This window comes from Pistacia vera, unplaced genomic scaffold (genome assembly GCF_008641045.1).
Source record: "Pistacia vera cultivar Batoury unplaced genomic scaffold, PisVer_v2 Contig1594, whole genome shotgun sequence".
In the NCBI taxonomy this organism is placed as follows: domain Eukaryota; kingdom Viridiplantae; phylum Streptophyta; class Magnoliopsida; order Sapindales; family Anacardiaceae; genus Pistacia; species Pistacia vera.
Window position 1 is genome coordinate 19,573 of NW_022195679.1, and position 20,592 is coordinate 40,164.

A 20,592-nucleotide genomic window follows, 5' to 3' on the forward strand; every position below is an offset into this window, starting at 1 on the left:
GATACTCAGTACTCAGTGGTTGCGCAGGGAGGAGTACACACTGCACTTGATTTCAAACTGGCTTATTCTGCATCGTGATTGAGTGGATTTTTTTGGGTTTTTGATGGATGTTAGAGTTTGATTGGTTTTGCAATTTGGGTTGTGATTTTGATTGATTATCGGAGTGTTTGTTGTGTTGATTTGGTTTTTGGATTGAGAAGGCCCGACTGTCGCAAGGGATCACCACCTGCACTCGACCCATCATTGCCTGCCCAACCAGCTGCTTGACTTTCTACAACTAACCCTTTATTTGTTTGATCGGTTTCTTTTATATAGGCCCCAAACCTTTCTCCGTTTTCATTCCTACCTGATGTGGGATTGGTACTATGCCATTTTTTTCAAGAGCAGAGTCTCTGGTTGTGGTGTTTTGTCTCCTTATTTGTATGTTCAGAGACGCTAGTATGTGGTTACGTTTGGCATGTAGGCCATGTCGTGCACTGAGCCGTTGACTGTTTCCGATACTGGGAATTTTGTGTTTTCGCTTTCAGTCACATTATCAACTTGTCTGGGCTTTGGTTGGATCATCCACAGGTTTCTTCGTTTGAACTCGTCCTAGCTAGTTAGGTCTCAGGGCCTCTTATTAGGCCCATTTCAGTGACCATAATATTCTCTATTCTGGAGTTTGCATAGATTAAAAAAGGATTGAGCACAAGTATTACTGCATGTACAAATTTCTTATCATAAGCTTTACATGCGATTGTCATTTGTCTCTTTTAACTTGGTTTATTCATTTTCAATTTTCACCCGTCCAATATCTCTGTGTAGTTTGTAAGAAAAAAGTGTATAAAGAGTTTGTTTAATACAGAGATTGGTGTTAGTGACTGTGTTAAGGAATTTAATCATATTGTGAAAATGTGTAAAAAAATGCAAAAAAATTTACAAGGGCTAGGAGAAATATGAGATCTAAAAAATGACAAAATTTACAGGTTATGTCTTATTTTATTTGATTCACAGAATAAAATGGCAATCAACTTGTTTTAATGAGAAACGAAAAGGGTTAGGCAAGTAACTAACGCTAACAAATGTACTGAAAATAAAATAAAAATACAGTTGTTATAATTTAAAAAGAAAAACATTAACTGCAACTTAAATTAAAAAAAAAAAATTTTAAAGTAATAGATCTAGTCTAACTGAATACCATATTTACCCTTGAAATTTAAACGTTATAACGAGAGCGGACGTGAGTTTACAAACACATAAATGAAATGAAAGTTTAAATATAAATAAATGTCAGGTTTAAATTATTTATTTAAGAATAATATAAGTATTTATTTTCTAAGTCAATATCTGAGGATAGGTAATACTTCGCACACACAAAAATTGAAACCAATAAATAACTTAAAAAAGCTAATATTTGAGGGGAGGTAATCCTCCATACACAATTAATAACTTAAAGAAGTAAATATCTGAGCGGGGTAATCCTCCGCACACGCAGAAATATATATAACAATAACAAAAAGAGAATTTTTAAGTTTGTACGTGATCGATATGTAAGAGTCGTAACAAGTTCTCCTTCACACACACAAACGATCACTCACGTGTTTCGTTTTCAACCTCACAAGTCACAAACCCAACCCCTGACCCACACGGCCACACCACACCACTCTCTCATTCTTCTCATCTCTGCAACTCTAAATAAACTAACAAACAAACAACCGATCTTGAACCCTAAACAACCACTCTTAGCGGGATAAAGATAAACGGTTCATGGAGGAAGTCTCGACGGAGCCTTTAGTACCAGCAATGAAGCCGGACCTCAAGCCCTCACCCACCGCCGTGGAGTCGGCGGCGCCTTCCACAGAACACGTTGGCAGCGAAGCCGCGGCGTTGGATGTGGGATTATCGGAGCTGGACAAGGACATGCTGTGCCCGATTTGCATGCAGATCATTAAAGACGCGTTTCTAACCGCCTGTGGCCACAGCTTCTGTTACATGTGTATCATCACTCACCTCCGCAACAAGAGCGATTGCCCTTGCTGTGGTCATTACCTCACCAACCATCAACTTTACCCTAATTTCTTGCTCGATAAGGTTCGTCACTTTTTAATTTAATTTAATTTTATTTTTGATAATTCTGTGAAACTATGACAATGTTGGCATGGCAACATTAGGCGCCATTTTCAATGTCAAATTGTTAATTTTTTCCAATGACGCTTAATTGTTACTATTTGACCACTTATATTTTGTTAATAATACGACATTTCACGTTGTCCATCTGAGTCAGCGGTACCAAATCAGTAGTTTCCATTAGCATTCAGTAATATAGCAATAGTTTTATTTAATATTTAGTAATTGCTAATATTAAGCTTATAGTATGAATATATATTTTTTGATGGTATCTGTTAATAATAGCCATTTTTAGTGTTGGCACTTTTGTTATAGTTTCATCACAAGTTTTGAACATAATTTACATTTTGAAATGATGTACTACGGAATGCAGCTTATTGTTATACGATTTCTCTGTACAACATTTGTAGCTATTGAAGAAGACTTCTGCTCGTCAAATATCCAAAACTGCAACACCTTTGGAACATTTTCGTCAGGCTTTACAACAGGTAAGTTTTAAGTATACCATGACCCATTTACTATGAAATTCATTTAGATATATGCATATCCTGCTCGATTGTGTGATATTGGCCAATTTAAGAATTGAATCACCTTGTTTCTGTGAGCATGTTGGCTCCATGTCGCCCATGTGGTCTGATCCACATTGCCATGTTGGGAGTTCGTGGGCTAGCATGCGATGGTTGCCTCTAGTGGAATATATTGTACTTGGTGGGACTTGGATCTTACTCTTGTAAATTGTAATATATAGCAAGGAGATTATCCAATGTTGTTTTATTTTACTTATATATGCTTATGCAGCAGTTAAGATTTTTTAGACATGTGTTCAAGATATGTTGTTGTGTTGAGGTTGGCAAACTTCTAAACTTAAATACATATGATATCTGTTGTGTATCCCCTGCTGCTGACTGAACCTGCAGTTGTGAACATGTATTGTTTGTCTTTCAAAATGTAATTGGTATATTGGCTCCACTACTGTTTTCATATTATGTTTTCATTTTTATGATACACTTTCTTGTTAGACAGGGTTGTGAAGTGTCAATCAAGGAGATTGACAACCTTATGTCACTCCTTGGAGAGAAGAAGAGAAAAATGGAACAAGAAGAAGCAGAAAGAAATATGCAAATACTGCTGGACTTCTTGCATTGCTTACGGAAACAAAAAGTTGATGAACTTAAAGAGGTATTCCTGATAAGTTCTTAGAACCTACCATATATAGCTTATTCATTTTCATCCGTAACAGCCTCCAGCCTCATGCCTTTGTTTAGTTGGACCAATTAATGCAGAATATTGAGTTCTCTTAAATATATATGGTTCTTGTCAAATTCATTTGCTCAGTAAATTCTAAGGGTTGGATTATTTTAGCCAACATGGCTTCCTATTATTTGATTGTCCAGGGGTGGGATCGTAGGCGATCCCTGGTCTCAGATAGTTTTTCTTTAATTTTAGTCATAAATATTTAGTTAGTTTGATTGATTTTATTTTATTAATATTTTTTCCCTGAAATCTTCTAGGTACAAACAGATCTCCATTATATTAAGGAGGACATAAATGCTGTAGAGAGACATAGGATAGATTTGTATCGTGCAAGAGACAAATACTCTATAAAACTGCGGATGCTTGGAGATGATTCAACTGCAAGAAAACCATGGCTTTCATCAATAGATAAGAACAGCGGTGGCCTGAGCTCCAGTTCTCTACACATGAGAGGAGGGATGCCTTCAGGAAATCTTCAGCAGAAGAAAGTGGATGGAAAAGCTCAAGTAAGCTCTCATGGACTCCAGAGAAAGGATTCTCCGACTGGGTCGGACTCACAATGTTTTAACCAATCTGGCCTATCTGTTATAAGAAAAAAACGGGTCCATGCACAGGTATTTAGTCGTCCAATGTTTTATTTACATATCATTTTTAAAGAAAAGGAAGCTTGTGACTATTGTTTCCGACTTAGCATAAATTTTGGTAGATCAATGCATGCTATGTAACGAGTATTATAGATATATGCTTAGCTTGACCGGGGAGATACCCTCTATTTCATTATTTTCCTAGGCTAGATTCATCTTCATTTTCTCATCTTTTGGCTGCAGTTCAATGATCTGCAAGAGTGTTATCTGCAAAAGCGGCGAGAGTTGGCAGACCAACCACATATTAAACAAGAAAGTGATAAAAATGTCATACACAGAGAGGGGTATAATGCTGGTCTTGCAGATTTTCAATCTGTACTAACTACTTTTACTCGTTACAGGTATAGATGCCAAAATTTTGTTTTCATAGTGGAAATATTTTCTAATCATAAGTTTGCTATCGCATTATTGTTTCATTACATGTAGTTTATCTGTTTTATTTTGTCCTTAAAACAGTCGACTGAGGGTGATTGCAGAACTTAGGCATGCAGATCTATTTCATGCAGCCAATATAGTATCAAGGTGAGTTGAAGGTTTCTCTGTGGTTATTCCTTATTTTTGGATATTTGAAATAAGTCAATGGTTTCATTCATTGTACCAAATATCTTAAAAATGTATTTTACATCAGATATTAAGTTTGTTTTGAAGAACTATAGATAAGAAAAAGCAAAATCATTTATCTTTGGCTTTTGCCTTCTCCACACATATCAAGAAACTTAAAAACTTGTGGGACAGCTGAAGTTTTTGGAAAAGAAATCTTGCCCTAGACATTGTTTTATCTTGGTTTAGAGAGACCATTTGGTTGGATAAATGATAGATGGGATGTGATGGTATATACCTAAAAATAAAAGAAAGAGTAATTGGATGTGGAACAAGAGTTTGTAATTCAGTGATGGTAGCTTACAATTAAATGATATGATCCTACATTTAGCGAAAAGAAAATGAAGGATTTGTATAGGCAATCATAAGTAATTTTTGATGAGGTCTTTTGCAGTTGATTTCAGTTCTTAAGGGAAACGACTATCTGTTAATATGTGATTATCAGAATTATACTGTCATTAATGTCTTTGGTGGAAAAATTTCCGGTGGGTGTTAACATGGAATTTACCCCACACATTGAGTATTCCTTTTCCATATTGGAAAAATTTCCTGTCCTGTTAAGTTGGTAGTGTAGCTTTATTCTACTCTGACCATATTGATATATATAAGTAATTTAGTTTTCTATAGATACTAATTAAAGTATTCTGAAGCTTGGATAATTTGTCATGTTTATTGCAGCATAGAATTTGACCGGGATAATCAGTTGTTTGCTACTGCTGGAGTTTCCAGACGCATTAAAGTTTTCGACTTCGCTTCTGTAAGTTCTTGATTTTCTGGTATCTTTGACTTTGTTGTTTCACTTGTTCCTGGAATTGCTGGAGCGAGATAAACAATATGTAGTTATCTCAATCTCTTCTTTAATATAATTTTGATAGTTTCTTCTCAAAAAGAGGGATATGGCAAATGCATACTTCTAGCATAACATTTTCCCTACAATTTCTCTAATCATATGATAATGTATTTGCTATAAGTAAAAGGAAGCTGAGGAGTAGATGTAGACAATTACAGTGGGGTAAGGATGGATGGTTTAGTTGATACATCCTCAAAATCTATGTCCACATGCCTATCTAAAATTTATAATTTTATGTCACTAATTTGAAGTACATATTTACCTACACACATATAACATATTCAATTTGAAGGAATTTTCCTGCTTGCTCATCTGGTCATACCTTGGTAGAAGTGGTTCTTGTGGCCATTGTCTATGTCTTGTTCATTGTCTACTAACTTTTTTCTGCATTTGGTTTTATTGTTTTTCTTTGTAATGATTGGTGAAACATCTGTAAATGAGATATCTTCCATTTCGATCAAGCTACAATGATAATGGTTTTTCTTATTGGCTATTATACTCAAACTAATGTACAAGTCTGGATATAATTATTTTTCTGCTTACTTTAGCTGGTTGGTGGTCATTGCCTATGTGATTGCTTTCTAGGTTGTGAATGAACCTACTGACGTACATTGCCCCGTCGTGGAGATGTCAACACGTTCGAAGCTTAGTTGCTTGAGTTGGAACAAATTTTCTAAAAATCGTATTGCTAGTAGTGATTATGAGGGAATAGTTACTGTTTGGGATGTAGCAACACAGCAGGTAATAATATTGTAGAAATCATTTCTTCTCATATTTTCATCTTAACTTTCATGGTTATGTGCTTATTCAGTATCAAAGTTTCAATCAAGTTTGTAAATCCCTGTGCAGAGTGTGATGGAATATGAAGAGCATGAAAAACGTGCATGGAGTGTCGATTTCTCTTGCACAGAACCCTCAATGCTTATATCTGGTAGTGATGATTGCAAGGTACACTCACTGTTTTTCAGATCTTGACCCAAGTATCCCTTCTTTGATTAGAAGATCCATAATGGATTGTAGTATTTCACCATGTTTTAAGAAGATAAGTGAAAAGTGTTGATGTACAATGACTATGATTTTTGCACTGTCTGAGGATGGAATGGTTGTGATTTTGGCTTCTATAGTATTGTCATCTTACGTTAACTTAGGATTGCTACATGTGCCTCTGCTTGTTTTTCTGGATGCCTCTGATGACTGTTGCATAAAATGCCTTGACAGTATACTTAAGTTGCTTTTAAAGTAATTGTTTAGTGGCATGCAATCCAATAAATCACTTTTGATTGGTTATTATTCATTAGTTCTGCTGTTCATTGTACAGATTACCCATTTTTCTGGGGCGATTTTTGTTTAGCCATAGACCCTGTATAGACTGGTTCTTTTTAGTACTTTTTACTATTCTTTTTCTGAATCATTAATCTACATCACTTCCTGTTAAAAAATAAAATAAAATCTAATGCTAATTATATGTTGTATTTGTTTTTTACATGATAATCAGGTTAAAGTTTGGTGCACAAAGCAGGAAGCTAGCGTTCTTAACATTGACATGAAAGCAAATATCTGTTGTGTCAAGTATAACCCTGGATCTAGCAATTACATTGCGGTATGAGTCTTTTTGTTAAGTTTCTAAAGATGTCTGATTCAGTTTGCATTTTGTGTAAATACTTTATTTGGGAGCTGATCTGGTGAAATCCTCCATGCAAAATACGTGCAGTCAGACTAAATGACACTTTAATTTCATACACTTATCACTTATTCTTCTATCCTTGTATACATGTGTGGTCATGTGCTAATTTTTTAAATCCATGTTTTTTGGATTCTTTGGTGTTTGGGAAAAAGTAAATCATAAGTTCAATGCTTCTATTGGAATTGTTAAACCTTTTCATTTGTATTACATAATTGTAGTAATGATTCTGACAATCTTTTTTAATTATACATATCAAGGTTTTTGGTTTCAGAGAATGAATATGAATATCAGTGTTATGTAGGAATTCAAGGCAGTTGCTTGCCATTGTAAAAATTGCTATGATGTGCATGCCATGTTGTGACATGAGCACCCTGCTCCTGATTTTGTTTTTCTTTTGCTGGCTAAAAGCAGAAAGACTTTTTGAAGTGACCTCTTTCCTTGTGCAGGTTGGTTCAGCAGACCATCACATCCATTACTACGATTTGAGAAACATTAGCCAACCACTGCATGTGTTCACTGGGCATAAGAAAGCTGTTTCATATGTGAAATTCTTGTCAAATAATGAACTTGCTTCTGCATCTACAGACAGCACACTACGGTTATGGGATGTGAAAGAGAATCTGCCAGTGAGTAAATTTTGCTTTAACCAAAATTATCATGTAGATAATCCTTTCATTACCTAGTTAAATAAATTAGGTTTAGATTTGCATGCCCATTTGAAGTTTGGTTTTGGAAGCAGTGAGATCAGGACGAAATTGATAGAAGTAAAATCATGAAGTGCATTTTGCAAATCACAAAAAGGAAATTCAAATGCAAATCAAGTTGTCATGGATAATTTTTTTTAGTTTTTTTTTTATTTTTTTCATAGCCCTTTTTGAAACTCCCCAAGTTTGAGAAAAATGAAAAATAAAACGAATGATATTTCCCCTCCCCAATCTCCATGTTGCTGGTTGAGGATGAGGTCACGGGTTCAATCTGAGGTAGGTGTGCAAGTATAACTTTACTAGCCGACAAAAAGAAAAAAGCAGTTTTTAACTACTCTTGTTTTATCCAAAGCATTTGTAATTCAGCCCTGCAACCAGGAAGAAAATAACTCTGGTTTGGTCAATTAATTTTAGGTTTGGGTTTGGTATGATTTATAACATTTCTCCAGGTTTCTTTTTTGAATGTATTTGAAGAATATGGCAAAACTAAGCTGGCAAACTCTTTCTGAATGATCATAGGTTCGTACATTCAGAGGCCACACAAATGAGAAGAACTTTGTGGGTCTCACTGTTAATAGCGAATACATAGCTTGTGGCAGTGAAACAAATGAAGTGTATGTCTACCATAAGGTTAGAACATTCATGGAAGTTAATCTTATTTACGCATTTCAATATTTGTTTTTTCTGATACTAACTGTAGCCTCTTAATCAATTTGCAGGAAATCTCTAGACCTGTGACATGGCATAGATTTGGGTCACCCGATTTAGATGATACCGATGAAGATGCAGGATCTTACTTCATCAGTGCTGTATGTTGGAAGAGTGATAGTCCCACTATGTTAACGGCCAACAGTCAAGGAACGATAAAAGTGCTAGTACTTGCGGCTTGATTAACTTGGAAGAGAAGGAGATTGAAGAGTAAATTATTTGAATTTATCTTTTGTACCATTATGAATCATTTACGATTGAAGGTTGAAAATAGAAAGATGTAATTGGTAGGCGATGGTAGACTGTAAATTTTACCATTTTGTATGTATTTAAATGCACAGGTTCTGAGCAAGTTGTATTGTTTACGTGTTGATTGATGATGTACCAGATCCTTTACACTGTCAAGCAGGCCAAATTTAATTCTGACGTAACATTCTCTCTAACCGCAGGTGAAATAGACAAAATCTGTACATCTTTGAATTAATGATCCCATGTATGTTCCTCCAGAAGTCAAAGTTGAAACAGTGATAATTAAGAGGGATCTCTAGAAGACAAAATTATTGTTAAATGTGATTGATTTATTTACACTATGTATATGTGCAAGAGAGAGACCACGCGAATTGTGGGAGAAGATGAAATGAACCACCACCAGCTGGTAAAAAACAATTAAACGAAAAAAGTCATGTGTACGTAGAGAATCTCTACAAACTCTGAATTAAGGTGATGCTCTCTAATTAAGTGAAATACAGTCATGAAAGTTGCTTACCATTTACAAGCAGCATATAAATGGAAGAGATGAAAGGAGATCCCACAAATGTGTTCATGCTTTATAAATTATAATACAACGTTAAGAGCAACGTTTAAACAACAAAATTTCAAGGCAAAAATTTGTTTCATCTTCGCATACATTTAACGAGGACGAAGAAGAGAAACCATTCACACACACAAGTGTTTACTGTAACATGTACACAGAAACCAACTATAAAATACCTCATGTAGTACACATAAACCAACAGCTCTGACCTCACAACAAGTTTATTCATTCCATTTAGAAACACTCACAAAATAGCATTTAGTAATTAGAATTATACAGGAAGAGACCGACTGTGTTACAAGAACAAAATGCTATTCATTACATCTTGGAAGCAAATATTAAAAGGAAATAAAAACACATAAACAGTGAGACAAGCGAATAACAAAATTGAAAAGAATGGAAAGATTTGTACAACGGTATGATATATCTCTCTCGTTTAAACCATTTTGAAGGGTAAAAAGAGTGATCATGACCTAAATCTTCGATACTCTCGGACTTGCAAGGTCAAGAAAACTCGAACGGCCTTCATGAGGTTGAAAGAAGACGAGAGAGGACATAAGAAGAATAAGCTCAGGAGAGATATCGCCAATACTTCTACAGTAGGACAGACGTTTCACTATGATGTTGAACTAAAACTAAATGAAGGAGGAAGTTCATTATAACCAAGAGAAGAAGAAAGGGTTGGTACAGCAAAAGATGAGTCATGGTTATGACCCAGATGATGCATAAGAAAGTAGAATAGAAATAGTAGTCTGTGGAGCAAAAGGTTCTTAAGGTTGACCAAAAAAAAGAAGAACAGTGACATGAAAAAAGAGGAAGGTGGAGTAGGTATATTTATAATCAGATTCAGTGACTTTTGCATTCTATTCTACCTTTACCTCTGTCTCTGCGTAGTAAGGTATAATTGACTGTTATTAAAACAGTAGAGGGTTGATGGGTCAATTTATACAAAGGAAAGGACACGACTGATAATGAGAGTTTGTTTTCTTGGGATACCATACCATACCAGTATCACCTCTTTTCAAATTCTCCCATTATCATTTCTCATATTTCTCCTCTCAAACAAACGAGTTCTGCCTTCTTTGTTACTCATGTATGAATGACATAATTTATCTTAACATATATTTAGACAAGTGATTAAAGAGAAGATCAATAGTTCATAATAATAGTGTCTGATATTTTGATTAACCCAGAAAGGTATAACGAAATTTCTGAGTTTAAGCACATATAAAATTGGAGTTAGAAGAGGTCAAACGAGAGGTTTATGCATTAAATTAGTAGTTATAAAAAGGGGCAGTGGTAGGGTTTGACCAATGAATTAACTGAGCTTATAAAACATTATGGTAATAACGTATATGTATGTATTCCCAACGAAGAGAAAAGTAAAAAGTGAGGCCACCAATTGAAAGCTGCAAATGCTGAGAGAAAAGGAAATGACATAAACAAAACCCAAGGGATTTAGCTGCAAATGGTTGTCTCCATTCTCCAACAAGTTCCAGATTCAGTACTGCTCCTTTTGTCCCTCTCTATAAATTTTCCAATTTCATTATAAGCCCAATGCCTCTGATTCCCATGTCTTATGTAATAATTAGTCTTTCAGAGCAGTGGGGGCCTCCGTCCACTGTTAGGTCAATCTCACATGCCCCACCCCCCTCTCATTTATTATTTTATTTCCCAACAAATATTTCACCACCAACACTAAGGTTAATATATCTACCCCTCCAAATATTTATTTTATACGACAGTCCCTCTCATTTATTATTTATTTCTCTCCTCAATTCGGTTTTTGTTATAATTTTAGTGGTATAAGTGTAATAGATTAAAGAGGCCTAAATGTTAAGAAAATAAAGTTGAAGGGGGCTGCATACTTCTTTGCTTTCTCACTTAATTGCTGTGGTAAAGATGGAAGGGGAGGGGAGTTTTTTTCGCCAAACCCCTTCCTCCATTCACCGCCTCAAAGTTAAGACGGTGGATGACCATTTACAACACTCTCTCTTGGACATCTACCACTTACAGATAATGTGTATTTAACCTACTGAAGAAAAACCTAGTAGAAAAAAAAAAAATAAGTAAAGAAATACAACTCTATTGTAACGTGAAACTGGACGTGCTTCATACTGTCTTATTAAAAACTTTGTCAAGAAAACCCAATGGGACAAAACTTGATCAAGGAAAAAAGAGTACAATGCACATATGTCCAGTACAATAAACTTTTCGAACCAACCCCCCCTGGCCCCCCCCCCCCCCCCCCAAAAAAAAAAAAACGATGCTCTCTTGATCAATGCTCCCCCTCATAATGGTAGAATTAATTTAGTAACTTATTGAGCCGCCGCATATCGATGTTATACACTAACTTTTCAAATGTTGATGTCGGTAAGGCTTTATGTGAATAAATCTACAAGATTATCACTAGAGTGTATTTGTTTGACATCAATCTCTCGCTTTTGCTAGAGTTTGTGAGTGTAAAAGAACTTCGGTGAAATATGTTTGGTTCTGTCTCCTTTGATATATCCTCCCCTGACTTGGGCAATACATGCTACAATGTCTTCATTTATAATCGTGAGAGCATCTGAGGTAGATGACAATTTGCATATACTTTTAATATGATGGATGACAAATCTTAACTGTCCGCATTCTCGGTTAACTTCATAAAACGCAAGAATCTCGGAGTGGTTGGAGGAAGTAGCAATCAATGTTTGTTTTGTAGAGCGCCATGATATTGCAGTACCATTATGAGTGAAAACATATCTCGCCTGCGAGTGAACTTTGTGAGGATCGGAAAGGTACCCAACATCTGTATAGCCAACCAATTTAGGATCTTTAACAAATTTCCTTGGATAAAATAATCTCAAATCTTTTGTTCCATTGAGATAACGAAAGACGTGTTTGATCCCATTCCAATGTCAATGAGTTGGTGCAGAGCTAAACTTTGCCAACATATTTATTGCAAATGCTATGTCTGGTTTCGTACATTGTACGAAATATAATAATGTACTTATTGCATTTAGATACGGTACTTCAGGACCAAGTATCTTTTTGTCGTTTTCTTTAGGACAAAATGGATCATTTTTAGAATCAAGAGACCGAACTACCATTGGGGTACTCAAAGGGTGAGATTTATCCATATTAAATCGTTTAAGGATCTTTTTAGTATAATTTGATTAATGGAACAAAACTCCATTTGAACAATGCTCGATCTATAGGCTGAGATTATATTTTGTTTTCCCCAGATCCTTCATTTCAAATTCTCTTTTTAGTACTCAGTAGCTTTTGTGAGCTCTTCAAGAGTCCCTATTAAGTTCATGTCATCGACATATATTGCCACAATTGCAAATCTTGATTTTGACATTTTTATAAAGACACACCCTGACATACAGGATCACTGATGTATTCTTCCTTCATCAGATATTCACTAAGATGATTATATCACATTCGTCATGATTGTTTCAACCCATATAACGATCTTTGCAATTTTATTGAATACATGTTCCTTTTATTTGCTTCTAGCACTTTGAATCCTTCAAAGATTTTCATATAGATATCAATATCCACTGTACCATACAAATACGCAGTGACAACGTCCATGAGACACATATCAAGTCTTTCTGAGACTAATAAACAAATTAAGTATCAAAATGTGATAGCATTCATCACTGGTGAATACGTCTCATTAAAGTCAATTCTTGGTCTTTGTAGGAAACCTTGAGCCACTAGTCTGGCCTTATACCTAGCAATCTCATTTTTCTCATTTCATTTCCTTGTGAATACCCACTTGTATCCTACAGGTTTCACGTTTTCAAGCATTTAGACTATAGGTCCAAATACTTTACGTTTTGTTAGGGATGTTAATTCTACTTGAATTGCCTCTTCCCATTTTAGCCAATCATGTCTTTTTCAACATTCATCAACATAACGTAGCTTAAACTCATCATTCATAATTCCAATAGTTACTGCGTATGAGAATACGTTATCGACAATAGTTGTCTCACGATTCCCCATTTCTCTAGAGTGAGCATAATTTATAGAAATTTCTTCATTTCTATGTTCTTGTATTACTTTAAGGATTTATTCCTCTTTAGGGGCTTATGTCCTTTCAGGGATTGTTAACTCTTCCGGAGTTAGTTTAGAAGATGTGGAATTGTTAATTATTCCAATATTGTCAATATTGGCACCTATTTGATTCTGTGCCTTTCGTTTCCTAGGAACAATATCATTGGCTTTAATAAGCCTACCACGCTTTTGGCGTGTAACAGATGAATCAATCGTTGCCCGTATGGATTGTTCATTGGTAACATCAATCCTTGTTGGTGTATTAACAACAAGATTGTATGATCTCGTTATTCTTGTTGCATCTGCAAATGCATCAGACATTTGATTGACAATATTTTGTAAATGTGTTATTCTTTGCACTTCAATTTCAAATTGAGATGTGCGAGGATCTAAATGAGACATATAGTTTACTTTCCAAGAAAGTTCAAGCCTTACTTTAGGAGGCTTTACCTTTCCCCCTAAACGAGAAAATTTTGTCTCATCCAAATGGCAATCCACAAAACGTGCGATAAATAGATCACCCATCAGGGGCTCAAGATATTTGATGATGGATGGTGAGTCATAGCCAACATATATTCCCAAATGACGTTGGGGTCTCATTTTGGTGCATTGAAGGGGTGCAATTGGAACTTGCACAGCACAACCAAAAGTTTTTAAATGGGATAATATTAGGTTGATGTCCAAATACAAGCTATATTGGAGAGTATTGATGATATGTAGTAGGTCTTAGGCGAATTAATACCGCAACATATAAAACAACATGAGCTCAAGCAGAAGTCGGTAATTGCATACGTAATAGCAAAGTTCTTGTAATTAATTAGATACGCTTTATAAATGACTCCACTAAACCATTCTGGGCATGTAAATGTGGTACTGGATGCTCAACATCAATTCCCATTATTGTACAATAGTCATCAAATGTTTTGAGGTAAACTCACTAGCATTGTACATACGCATTGCTTTAATTGGGTAATTTGGAAAGTGTCTGTAATCTGATAATTTTTGCTAGCAATCTAGCAAAGGGAACATTACAGGTTGATAGTAGACAAATATGTGACAATTGTACCAATGCATCAATCAATACCATAAAATAGTAGAAAGGTTCACTTGCTGGATGAATAGGTCTACATATGTTCCCATGAGTTCTTTGTAAAAATGATGGGGGTTCTAGACCAACTTTAGTGATGGATGGCTTAAGTACCAATTTGCCTTGTGAGCAAGCAATACAAACACTCTTATTAGGTGACAAAATCTTCAGGTTCTTTAATGGGTGCCTATGTGAGTTTTCTATGATTCTACGCATCATAGTGGATCCTGGGTGACCAAGGCAGTCATGCCAAATCTTAAAAAGTTAAGGATCAGTGAACTTCTGGTTCATAACTGCATAGACTTCAACATTCTTCAAGAATGTGTAATATAACCCTTATGCGAAAGCATGGAGTTTCTCCAGTACATGCTTCTGGCATGAAATATTATTAGTGATACATAAAAACTCTCAATCCTTTTCACTTAAAGTTTCAATGTGGTATCCATTGAGTTGTATATCTTTGAAACTAAACAAATTTCTTCTGGATTTGCTAGAATATAAAGCATCATGGATACTTAATTTAGTTCCGCTTGGTAACAAGAGTGTTGTTCTTCCGAAGCCCTCAATTATGTTTGCAGATCTTGATATGGTATTTATTTTAGCCTCAATAAAGGTCAAACCTGAGAAATATTTTATATCCCGAAGGATGGTGTGCGTTGTTGCACTGTCTACTATATAGATGTCTCTACCATTACTTGTTTCAATTCTAAAGTCCATCTTCAGAACTTCAGGTTCCGATATCAGAATCTTGAAACTTCAGATTTTAAGATCAAAATCAAAATTTAAAATTTCATCCTCATGATATGGAACTTCAGGTACATTTTTGTCTCCGTTTTACAAACTTCATGTTTGTAATTAGTATTTAGAACTTCAAGTTCTAAAATGATATTTATTTATGGAACTTCAAGTTCATTTATCAAATATAATACGGAAGCACAATTACTGACATTGGTTATCGAAAATATACAAAAAACATATCCAACTCTAAAGGTTGTATTCAACAAGAATAAACAGATCCGACCATGGAGGCGATATTCACAATAATAAATAGATCTAGCCATAGAGGTGGAATTTAACGATAATAAGTAGATCTGACCATAAAGACGAAATTTAATAATAATAAGTAGGTTAGACTATAAAGATGGAATTTAAAAATAATAAATAAATTCAGCCATAAAGGCGGAAATAGAGATTAAAGAACACATGTAGGATCAAAATACTTACTTGAAAATGAGGATGCAACGTTACACTTGTAAAGCTCTTCGTGCTGATATAGTGTTATAATTTTAGTGGTATAAGTGTAATAGATTAAGGAGGACTAAATGTTAACAGAATAAAGTTGAAGGGGGCTATATATCTTTTTGCTTTCTCACTTATTATAGCCAACACCCCCTCCCCCGTTCACCGTCTCAAAGTTAAGGCGGTGGATGGCCATTTACAACCGTTTTTATTTAATTTGAAGAGGGTTGGTTTGAAAATTGAATGCATGAATTTCCAGATTGGTGTTAAGGGTGTCAATAGTAGAGAGCAGCAGGAAGCAGAACAGCCCAGGGATGATCATCATAACCTGTAATATGTGTAAGTGGTCATCATGAATTTCCTTCGTCGTGCCCTGTCACCCTACTTTTATATTTGGACCCCACATTTCCAATTATCTGCAATTCGGCTCTATTGGGTCAATAGGTCAGCTCAGTCTCAGTTTCTTTATCTCTCTCCGAAATGGACAAAAATTAAACACCGACTGCAAATTAATTTTGAAATAGTGCAATGTAGTATGTACAGACTACAGTACGACTGTCTATCCACACCAATTTCAATTTCAAATGTGGCAACTTAAAACATTCTGTTTGCTCTGCTGAGTAGGAGTCAACTTCATCTACCACAACCTCTGGAATTGAGCTGGTCTACTTTTGCCTTTGGGCTTTATAAAATGTGTAATGGCCCAACACACTGGTCTATTATTCTCTGAAGACAAATAATATTTACATATCCCTATGAAAATATGATGAGGTAAAAACCAACATAGCTGGGAAAATAAATAAATATTTATCATATAAATATGAGCTATGATTATGAATGCCTGCAAAACTACAGATTATGTTCACAGAATAATCAACTTAGCTGAATACAAATAAATTCGAGTGCCCAGTTAATATATTACGAGATAGAAGATAATTACTTTAGTTAATTAATTGATTAAAGATCTGGAGAATGAGTTTAAATTAAGTAGTGTTATTGCGAATAGTGGAAACAAATTAAATATTATCATCTTATAAGCAGAAACTTTATCAGGTAGGTGATGAATTATATGACATAGTTTGTTTGGTGTGGATACCTATCTCAATTTCTCTTCATTATTGATGCAAGTGAGTCAGCTTTTCAAGAAAAAAATAATGCAGCTCCCATCTCTAATATTCTCCAATTAAAGCAACCAACCAACTTTGCGTGCAAAAACCAAAATGGGTTTAGCTATAGCTACAACAATCGCAAGTCTAATCATACATTAATTTACACAGAATTCGTCAAGCTGTAGCTTCAGATCAATAATTTTTAATCTAAGTCGTTTACTTTAGCCAATGATTTAGACCACGTTAAAGACTTTTTCTTTCGCAAGACTTGCAGGAGCAAGCAACCTGTGAACTAATTTAAAATATACAAGACATGGTAGCTTGAATGAGTTTTGTTAATTAACGGGGAAAGATCCTCATGTTCAGAAGCAATTAATTTCATGGGATAATGAACACGTAATCATAATCTGTTGGTATTGCTAGCTTATACTATGAAATCATGCCTCAATTTCAATATGTCGGTTTCATTTTCAAACTCTTTATGATGTAGAAGACTTCAAAGCATTAAGTAATTTGTAGAAGAAAAAATGACTTTATTCAAGGTAATTGACATAAGCTTATCGATTACGTAACGTTTAACGTACACATACCAAAGAAGCTTGAATAAGATTAAATAAAAGCCAGTTTGAAATGCCACCTTATCCAAAAACATGCAAGTCAAACTTGTTTGGTAAAACATATCTATATTAAGAATCATTTGACATGTCTCTCACGAAACTCAAAACTGCGCGCAGAGAGGCTTCATTATTTGTGTGTTTCTTCTTCAACTCCAAGCTCAGATATAACCATTGGTTTAATTAAGTCAAATTATACACATATATATTATAGCACCCTGTTGGTTTTCAAGTTCTTAATTGCCGTGGAGATGGTATAATTCAAACGTTTAGACATTCATTTTTTGACTTTATATTTGTTATGATTTTCCATTTATACTTTTTGCTTGATCTCGATCCATCCAGATGAGATCATAATATAATATATCAAAAACTTTGGTTTGAATTGATATAGAGACAATGAAACCCCCCAACTATTTACGATCACATTTGAAACAATTTAGCATGCATGGCTATCCTATACATGCCTTTATTAATCAACAACCAACACGAAACATGCATCCCTTTACTCACAATCACAAATCGTCATTTTTGGCACTGTGACCTAAATCCATCGATTCTCACCATAATAATTAACAAGCAAGAGTCATGTTTCAGTTTCAAATTAAAACATTTTAAAACTATGGTCTATATTATTTTAATGTTTGGTCGGTCTTCAAGTGCTAGCTAGTATGATAACGAGACTTCCATTTAAGATCATTTTTAGTGGTGGGAGTTCCAACAGTTTCTGTCCACCACAAATCCAGTGTTTCAAAAGAGCCTGTCTTCATACGTAACATTCATCCCCTCTTTTTATTTTAACAAAAATATTCGGAAAGACAGGCAAATATTTTGAATGAGAATTTATTCAAGGGATATACCCTTAATAAATCAATCAAATATTTGACATTATTTATTTGTTTGCTCACATTGTATGATTGATACCAAAACGAATCTAATTATATTATGCAAATCAAATGGTATTACAAAAGCTCGACTTGTTGGCTGCCCACTGACGTTCAATATCAACCAACTAAACTGCGCAGGCACTCAACAAAATGAACGAACCACTAATTATATAATAAGAAATAAAAACATAGAGAGTGGAAGTGCTTTTTCAAGTCACGATAAACACTTTTAATGCAAGTGGTTAAATTTGAAGTCATTAATCTAAACAGAGGTTGACTCTATACTCTTCGAAAATATACACATTTCTACCTTTATGACAAATTTGTGGTTGCATATTTAACAAGGAAGTCAAGCATCTGTCATTGTAATTACCCTATTAAGAAGAACGTATTCTTCGGGTTTCTATTATAAATCCGACACCTAGCTCCTTAGCTCAAGCATCCACACAGCCACTTTTCAGTCTGCTAAATTTAGAAAGGATTTTTCATATACAATACAAAAATAATCAAATATGTATTCATCTTATAACAATAAAATACGTTTGCTACTGATATTTCCTTCGTAGAAAAGGAAAATGCTAGTGAGGTGACAATGGATAGTCGGATGGATGTTTTGGTTTATAATAAATTTAAAAGAAAGTTCCATAAATAAATAAAAAATGATGAACGGAGTGAAGGTTCAAAGTAAGTGAGTAAGCAGCCTGATCATGTCATAGAATGGAACAGAAAAAAGAATCTCAGTATCTTCTCCATTCAAAGTTCAAACGAAGCGGCTACCACTATCACTGGCACCCCATGTTCCTTTCTGTTCTTTTCGTTCTCTTTTGTTTTTATATTTTGGATGGTGGGGTTTCAATTTCAAATCAATAGCACCCACAGACTGACCCCACCAAGCCCACATGCCCCGACCCGGATTCAACCCCAAAAGTTATTCAGCCTCCTCTTTTCTTTTAATTTGCAAGGACAGATTTCTCATAGTGTTGCTCCATTTTGAAAATGAATTTGAGATGAAGGGATAAATCCCTAACATATGGTAAACTTTGCAAAGGGGCGAGGAAGAAAGATCCGACGACACATAAAATTAAAACAATAGCAATAGCATAGAAGGAGGCAGGAAGGAAACACCAAAAACCAGCAAACAAAACAAAGTGGAAAAAGCATAAAATAGTTGGTTTATGTGAACTTTCCAACCAAAGTACGTGGCGCACGGCTTTCGCATCCCGACCCTTCACATTCTCTCCCCGCATATTCCTGAGAATGTTCTCTTTCTCCCTTTTTTTGGTTTTTTTCCCTCGATTAACTTACCACTCTTATTATCACAAATAATCATAATCTCGTAACTTATCTACGCTGTGGACCTTCACACCCTTGTTTCTTTTTGGGCCCACTCACTTACACATAAGAAAAGGCATGAAAAAGGCCGCTGATCAAATTCTGTGGCTCTGATTGATGGTCCCAATTGATCAAGTGTCTGATATTTTTTATCACATTAGGGAAGTGAAATGGGTGTGGTGGCAGGGGAACATTGCCTTAAAATTTGGGATATAAAGACATTTAGTTAGGACTTAGGAGATGCAAGTAACACGCGCATGTTGGGATAGTCGGAAGCACGTCCCCTTCACCTTCAGTAGATCCTTTGGTTCATCATTTTTACACTATCATATTTCATTATTCTTATCCTAAAAACTAAAAAATGTATTTATTTCAATATTTTCAAAATCCAATTATATTTTATTCAACTCAAAACATTAATAATTAAATTTCTCATAAAAATAGTTTAATTCAACTCAACTTTATTGTAAACTAGTAAACCAAAAAAAACCTATAAAATACAAGTTACTACTTGCAATGTGCATTGTAATCTACATTTCTCACCTATCTTGGAATTTGATAATGACTTTTAAACTAATTTTAGAAAATAAAAATAATTATTTCTAGAAAATAATTACAAATTTGACAAAATATAATTGAAGTCAACGTAAATACATGATAATTAAAACGTAATACTGGAGTAGATACAATAAATCTAGAATTAAATTTAAATAATTTGACTAACATGTTAGTGTGTGTAGGCATTTGAACAAACGAAGAAGTAAAGTGTCACTGGCTAATGAGAGTTTTGTCAGGACACGCTTTACTAACACGCGTGTGCGTGACCAACAGCCATTTGTCACGACTTCTCATTTGTGTAATATATTGACCTAATTATTAATTGATAAATCCCAAACTAAAAACATAAATA

At 34.8% G+C, this 20,592-nt stretch overlaps 2 protein-coding genes across 2 annotated transcripts; one reads left to right on the forward strand and one right to left on the reverse strand.

The window, feature by feature from the left end:
• The first annotated feature begins 1,613 nt into the window (after positions 1-1,613).
• LOC116125051 (E3 ubiquitin-protein ligase COP1) lies at positions 1,614-8,955 on the forward strand. The gene is made up of 13 exons (XM_031410784.1): positions 1,614-2,070; positions 2,517-2,594; positions 3,130-3,285; positions 3,618-3,974; positions 4,188-4,345; positions 4,461-4,526; positions 5,283-5,361; positions 6,040-6,195; positions 6,304-6,402; positions 6,950-7,054; positions 7,585-7,764; positions 8,362-8,472; positions 8,562-8,955. Exons 1-13 carry the CDS (start codon positions 1,747-1,749, stop codon positions 8,730-8,732), a joined length of 2,040 nt encoding a protein of 679 aa, XP_031266644.1. The 5' UTR covers positions 1,614-1,746; the 3' UTR covers positions 8,733-8,955.
• A 4,492-nt stretch (positions 8,956-13,447) lies between these two features.
• On the reverse strand, positions 13,448-14,014 carry LOC116125050. Its single transcript, XM_031410783.1, has one exon. It carries the CDS (start codon positions 14,012-14,014, stop codon positions 13,448-13,450), a length of 567 nt encoding a protein of 188 aa, XP_031266643.1.
• Positions 14,015-20,592: the final 6,578 nt, after the last annotated feature.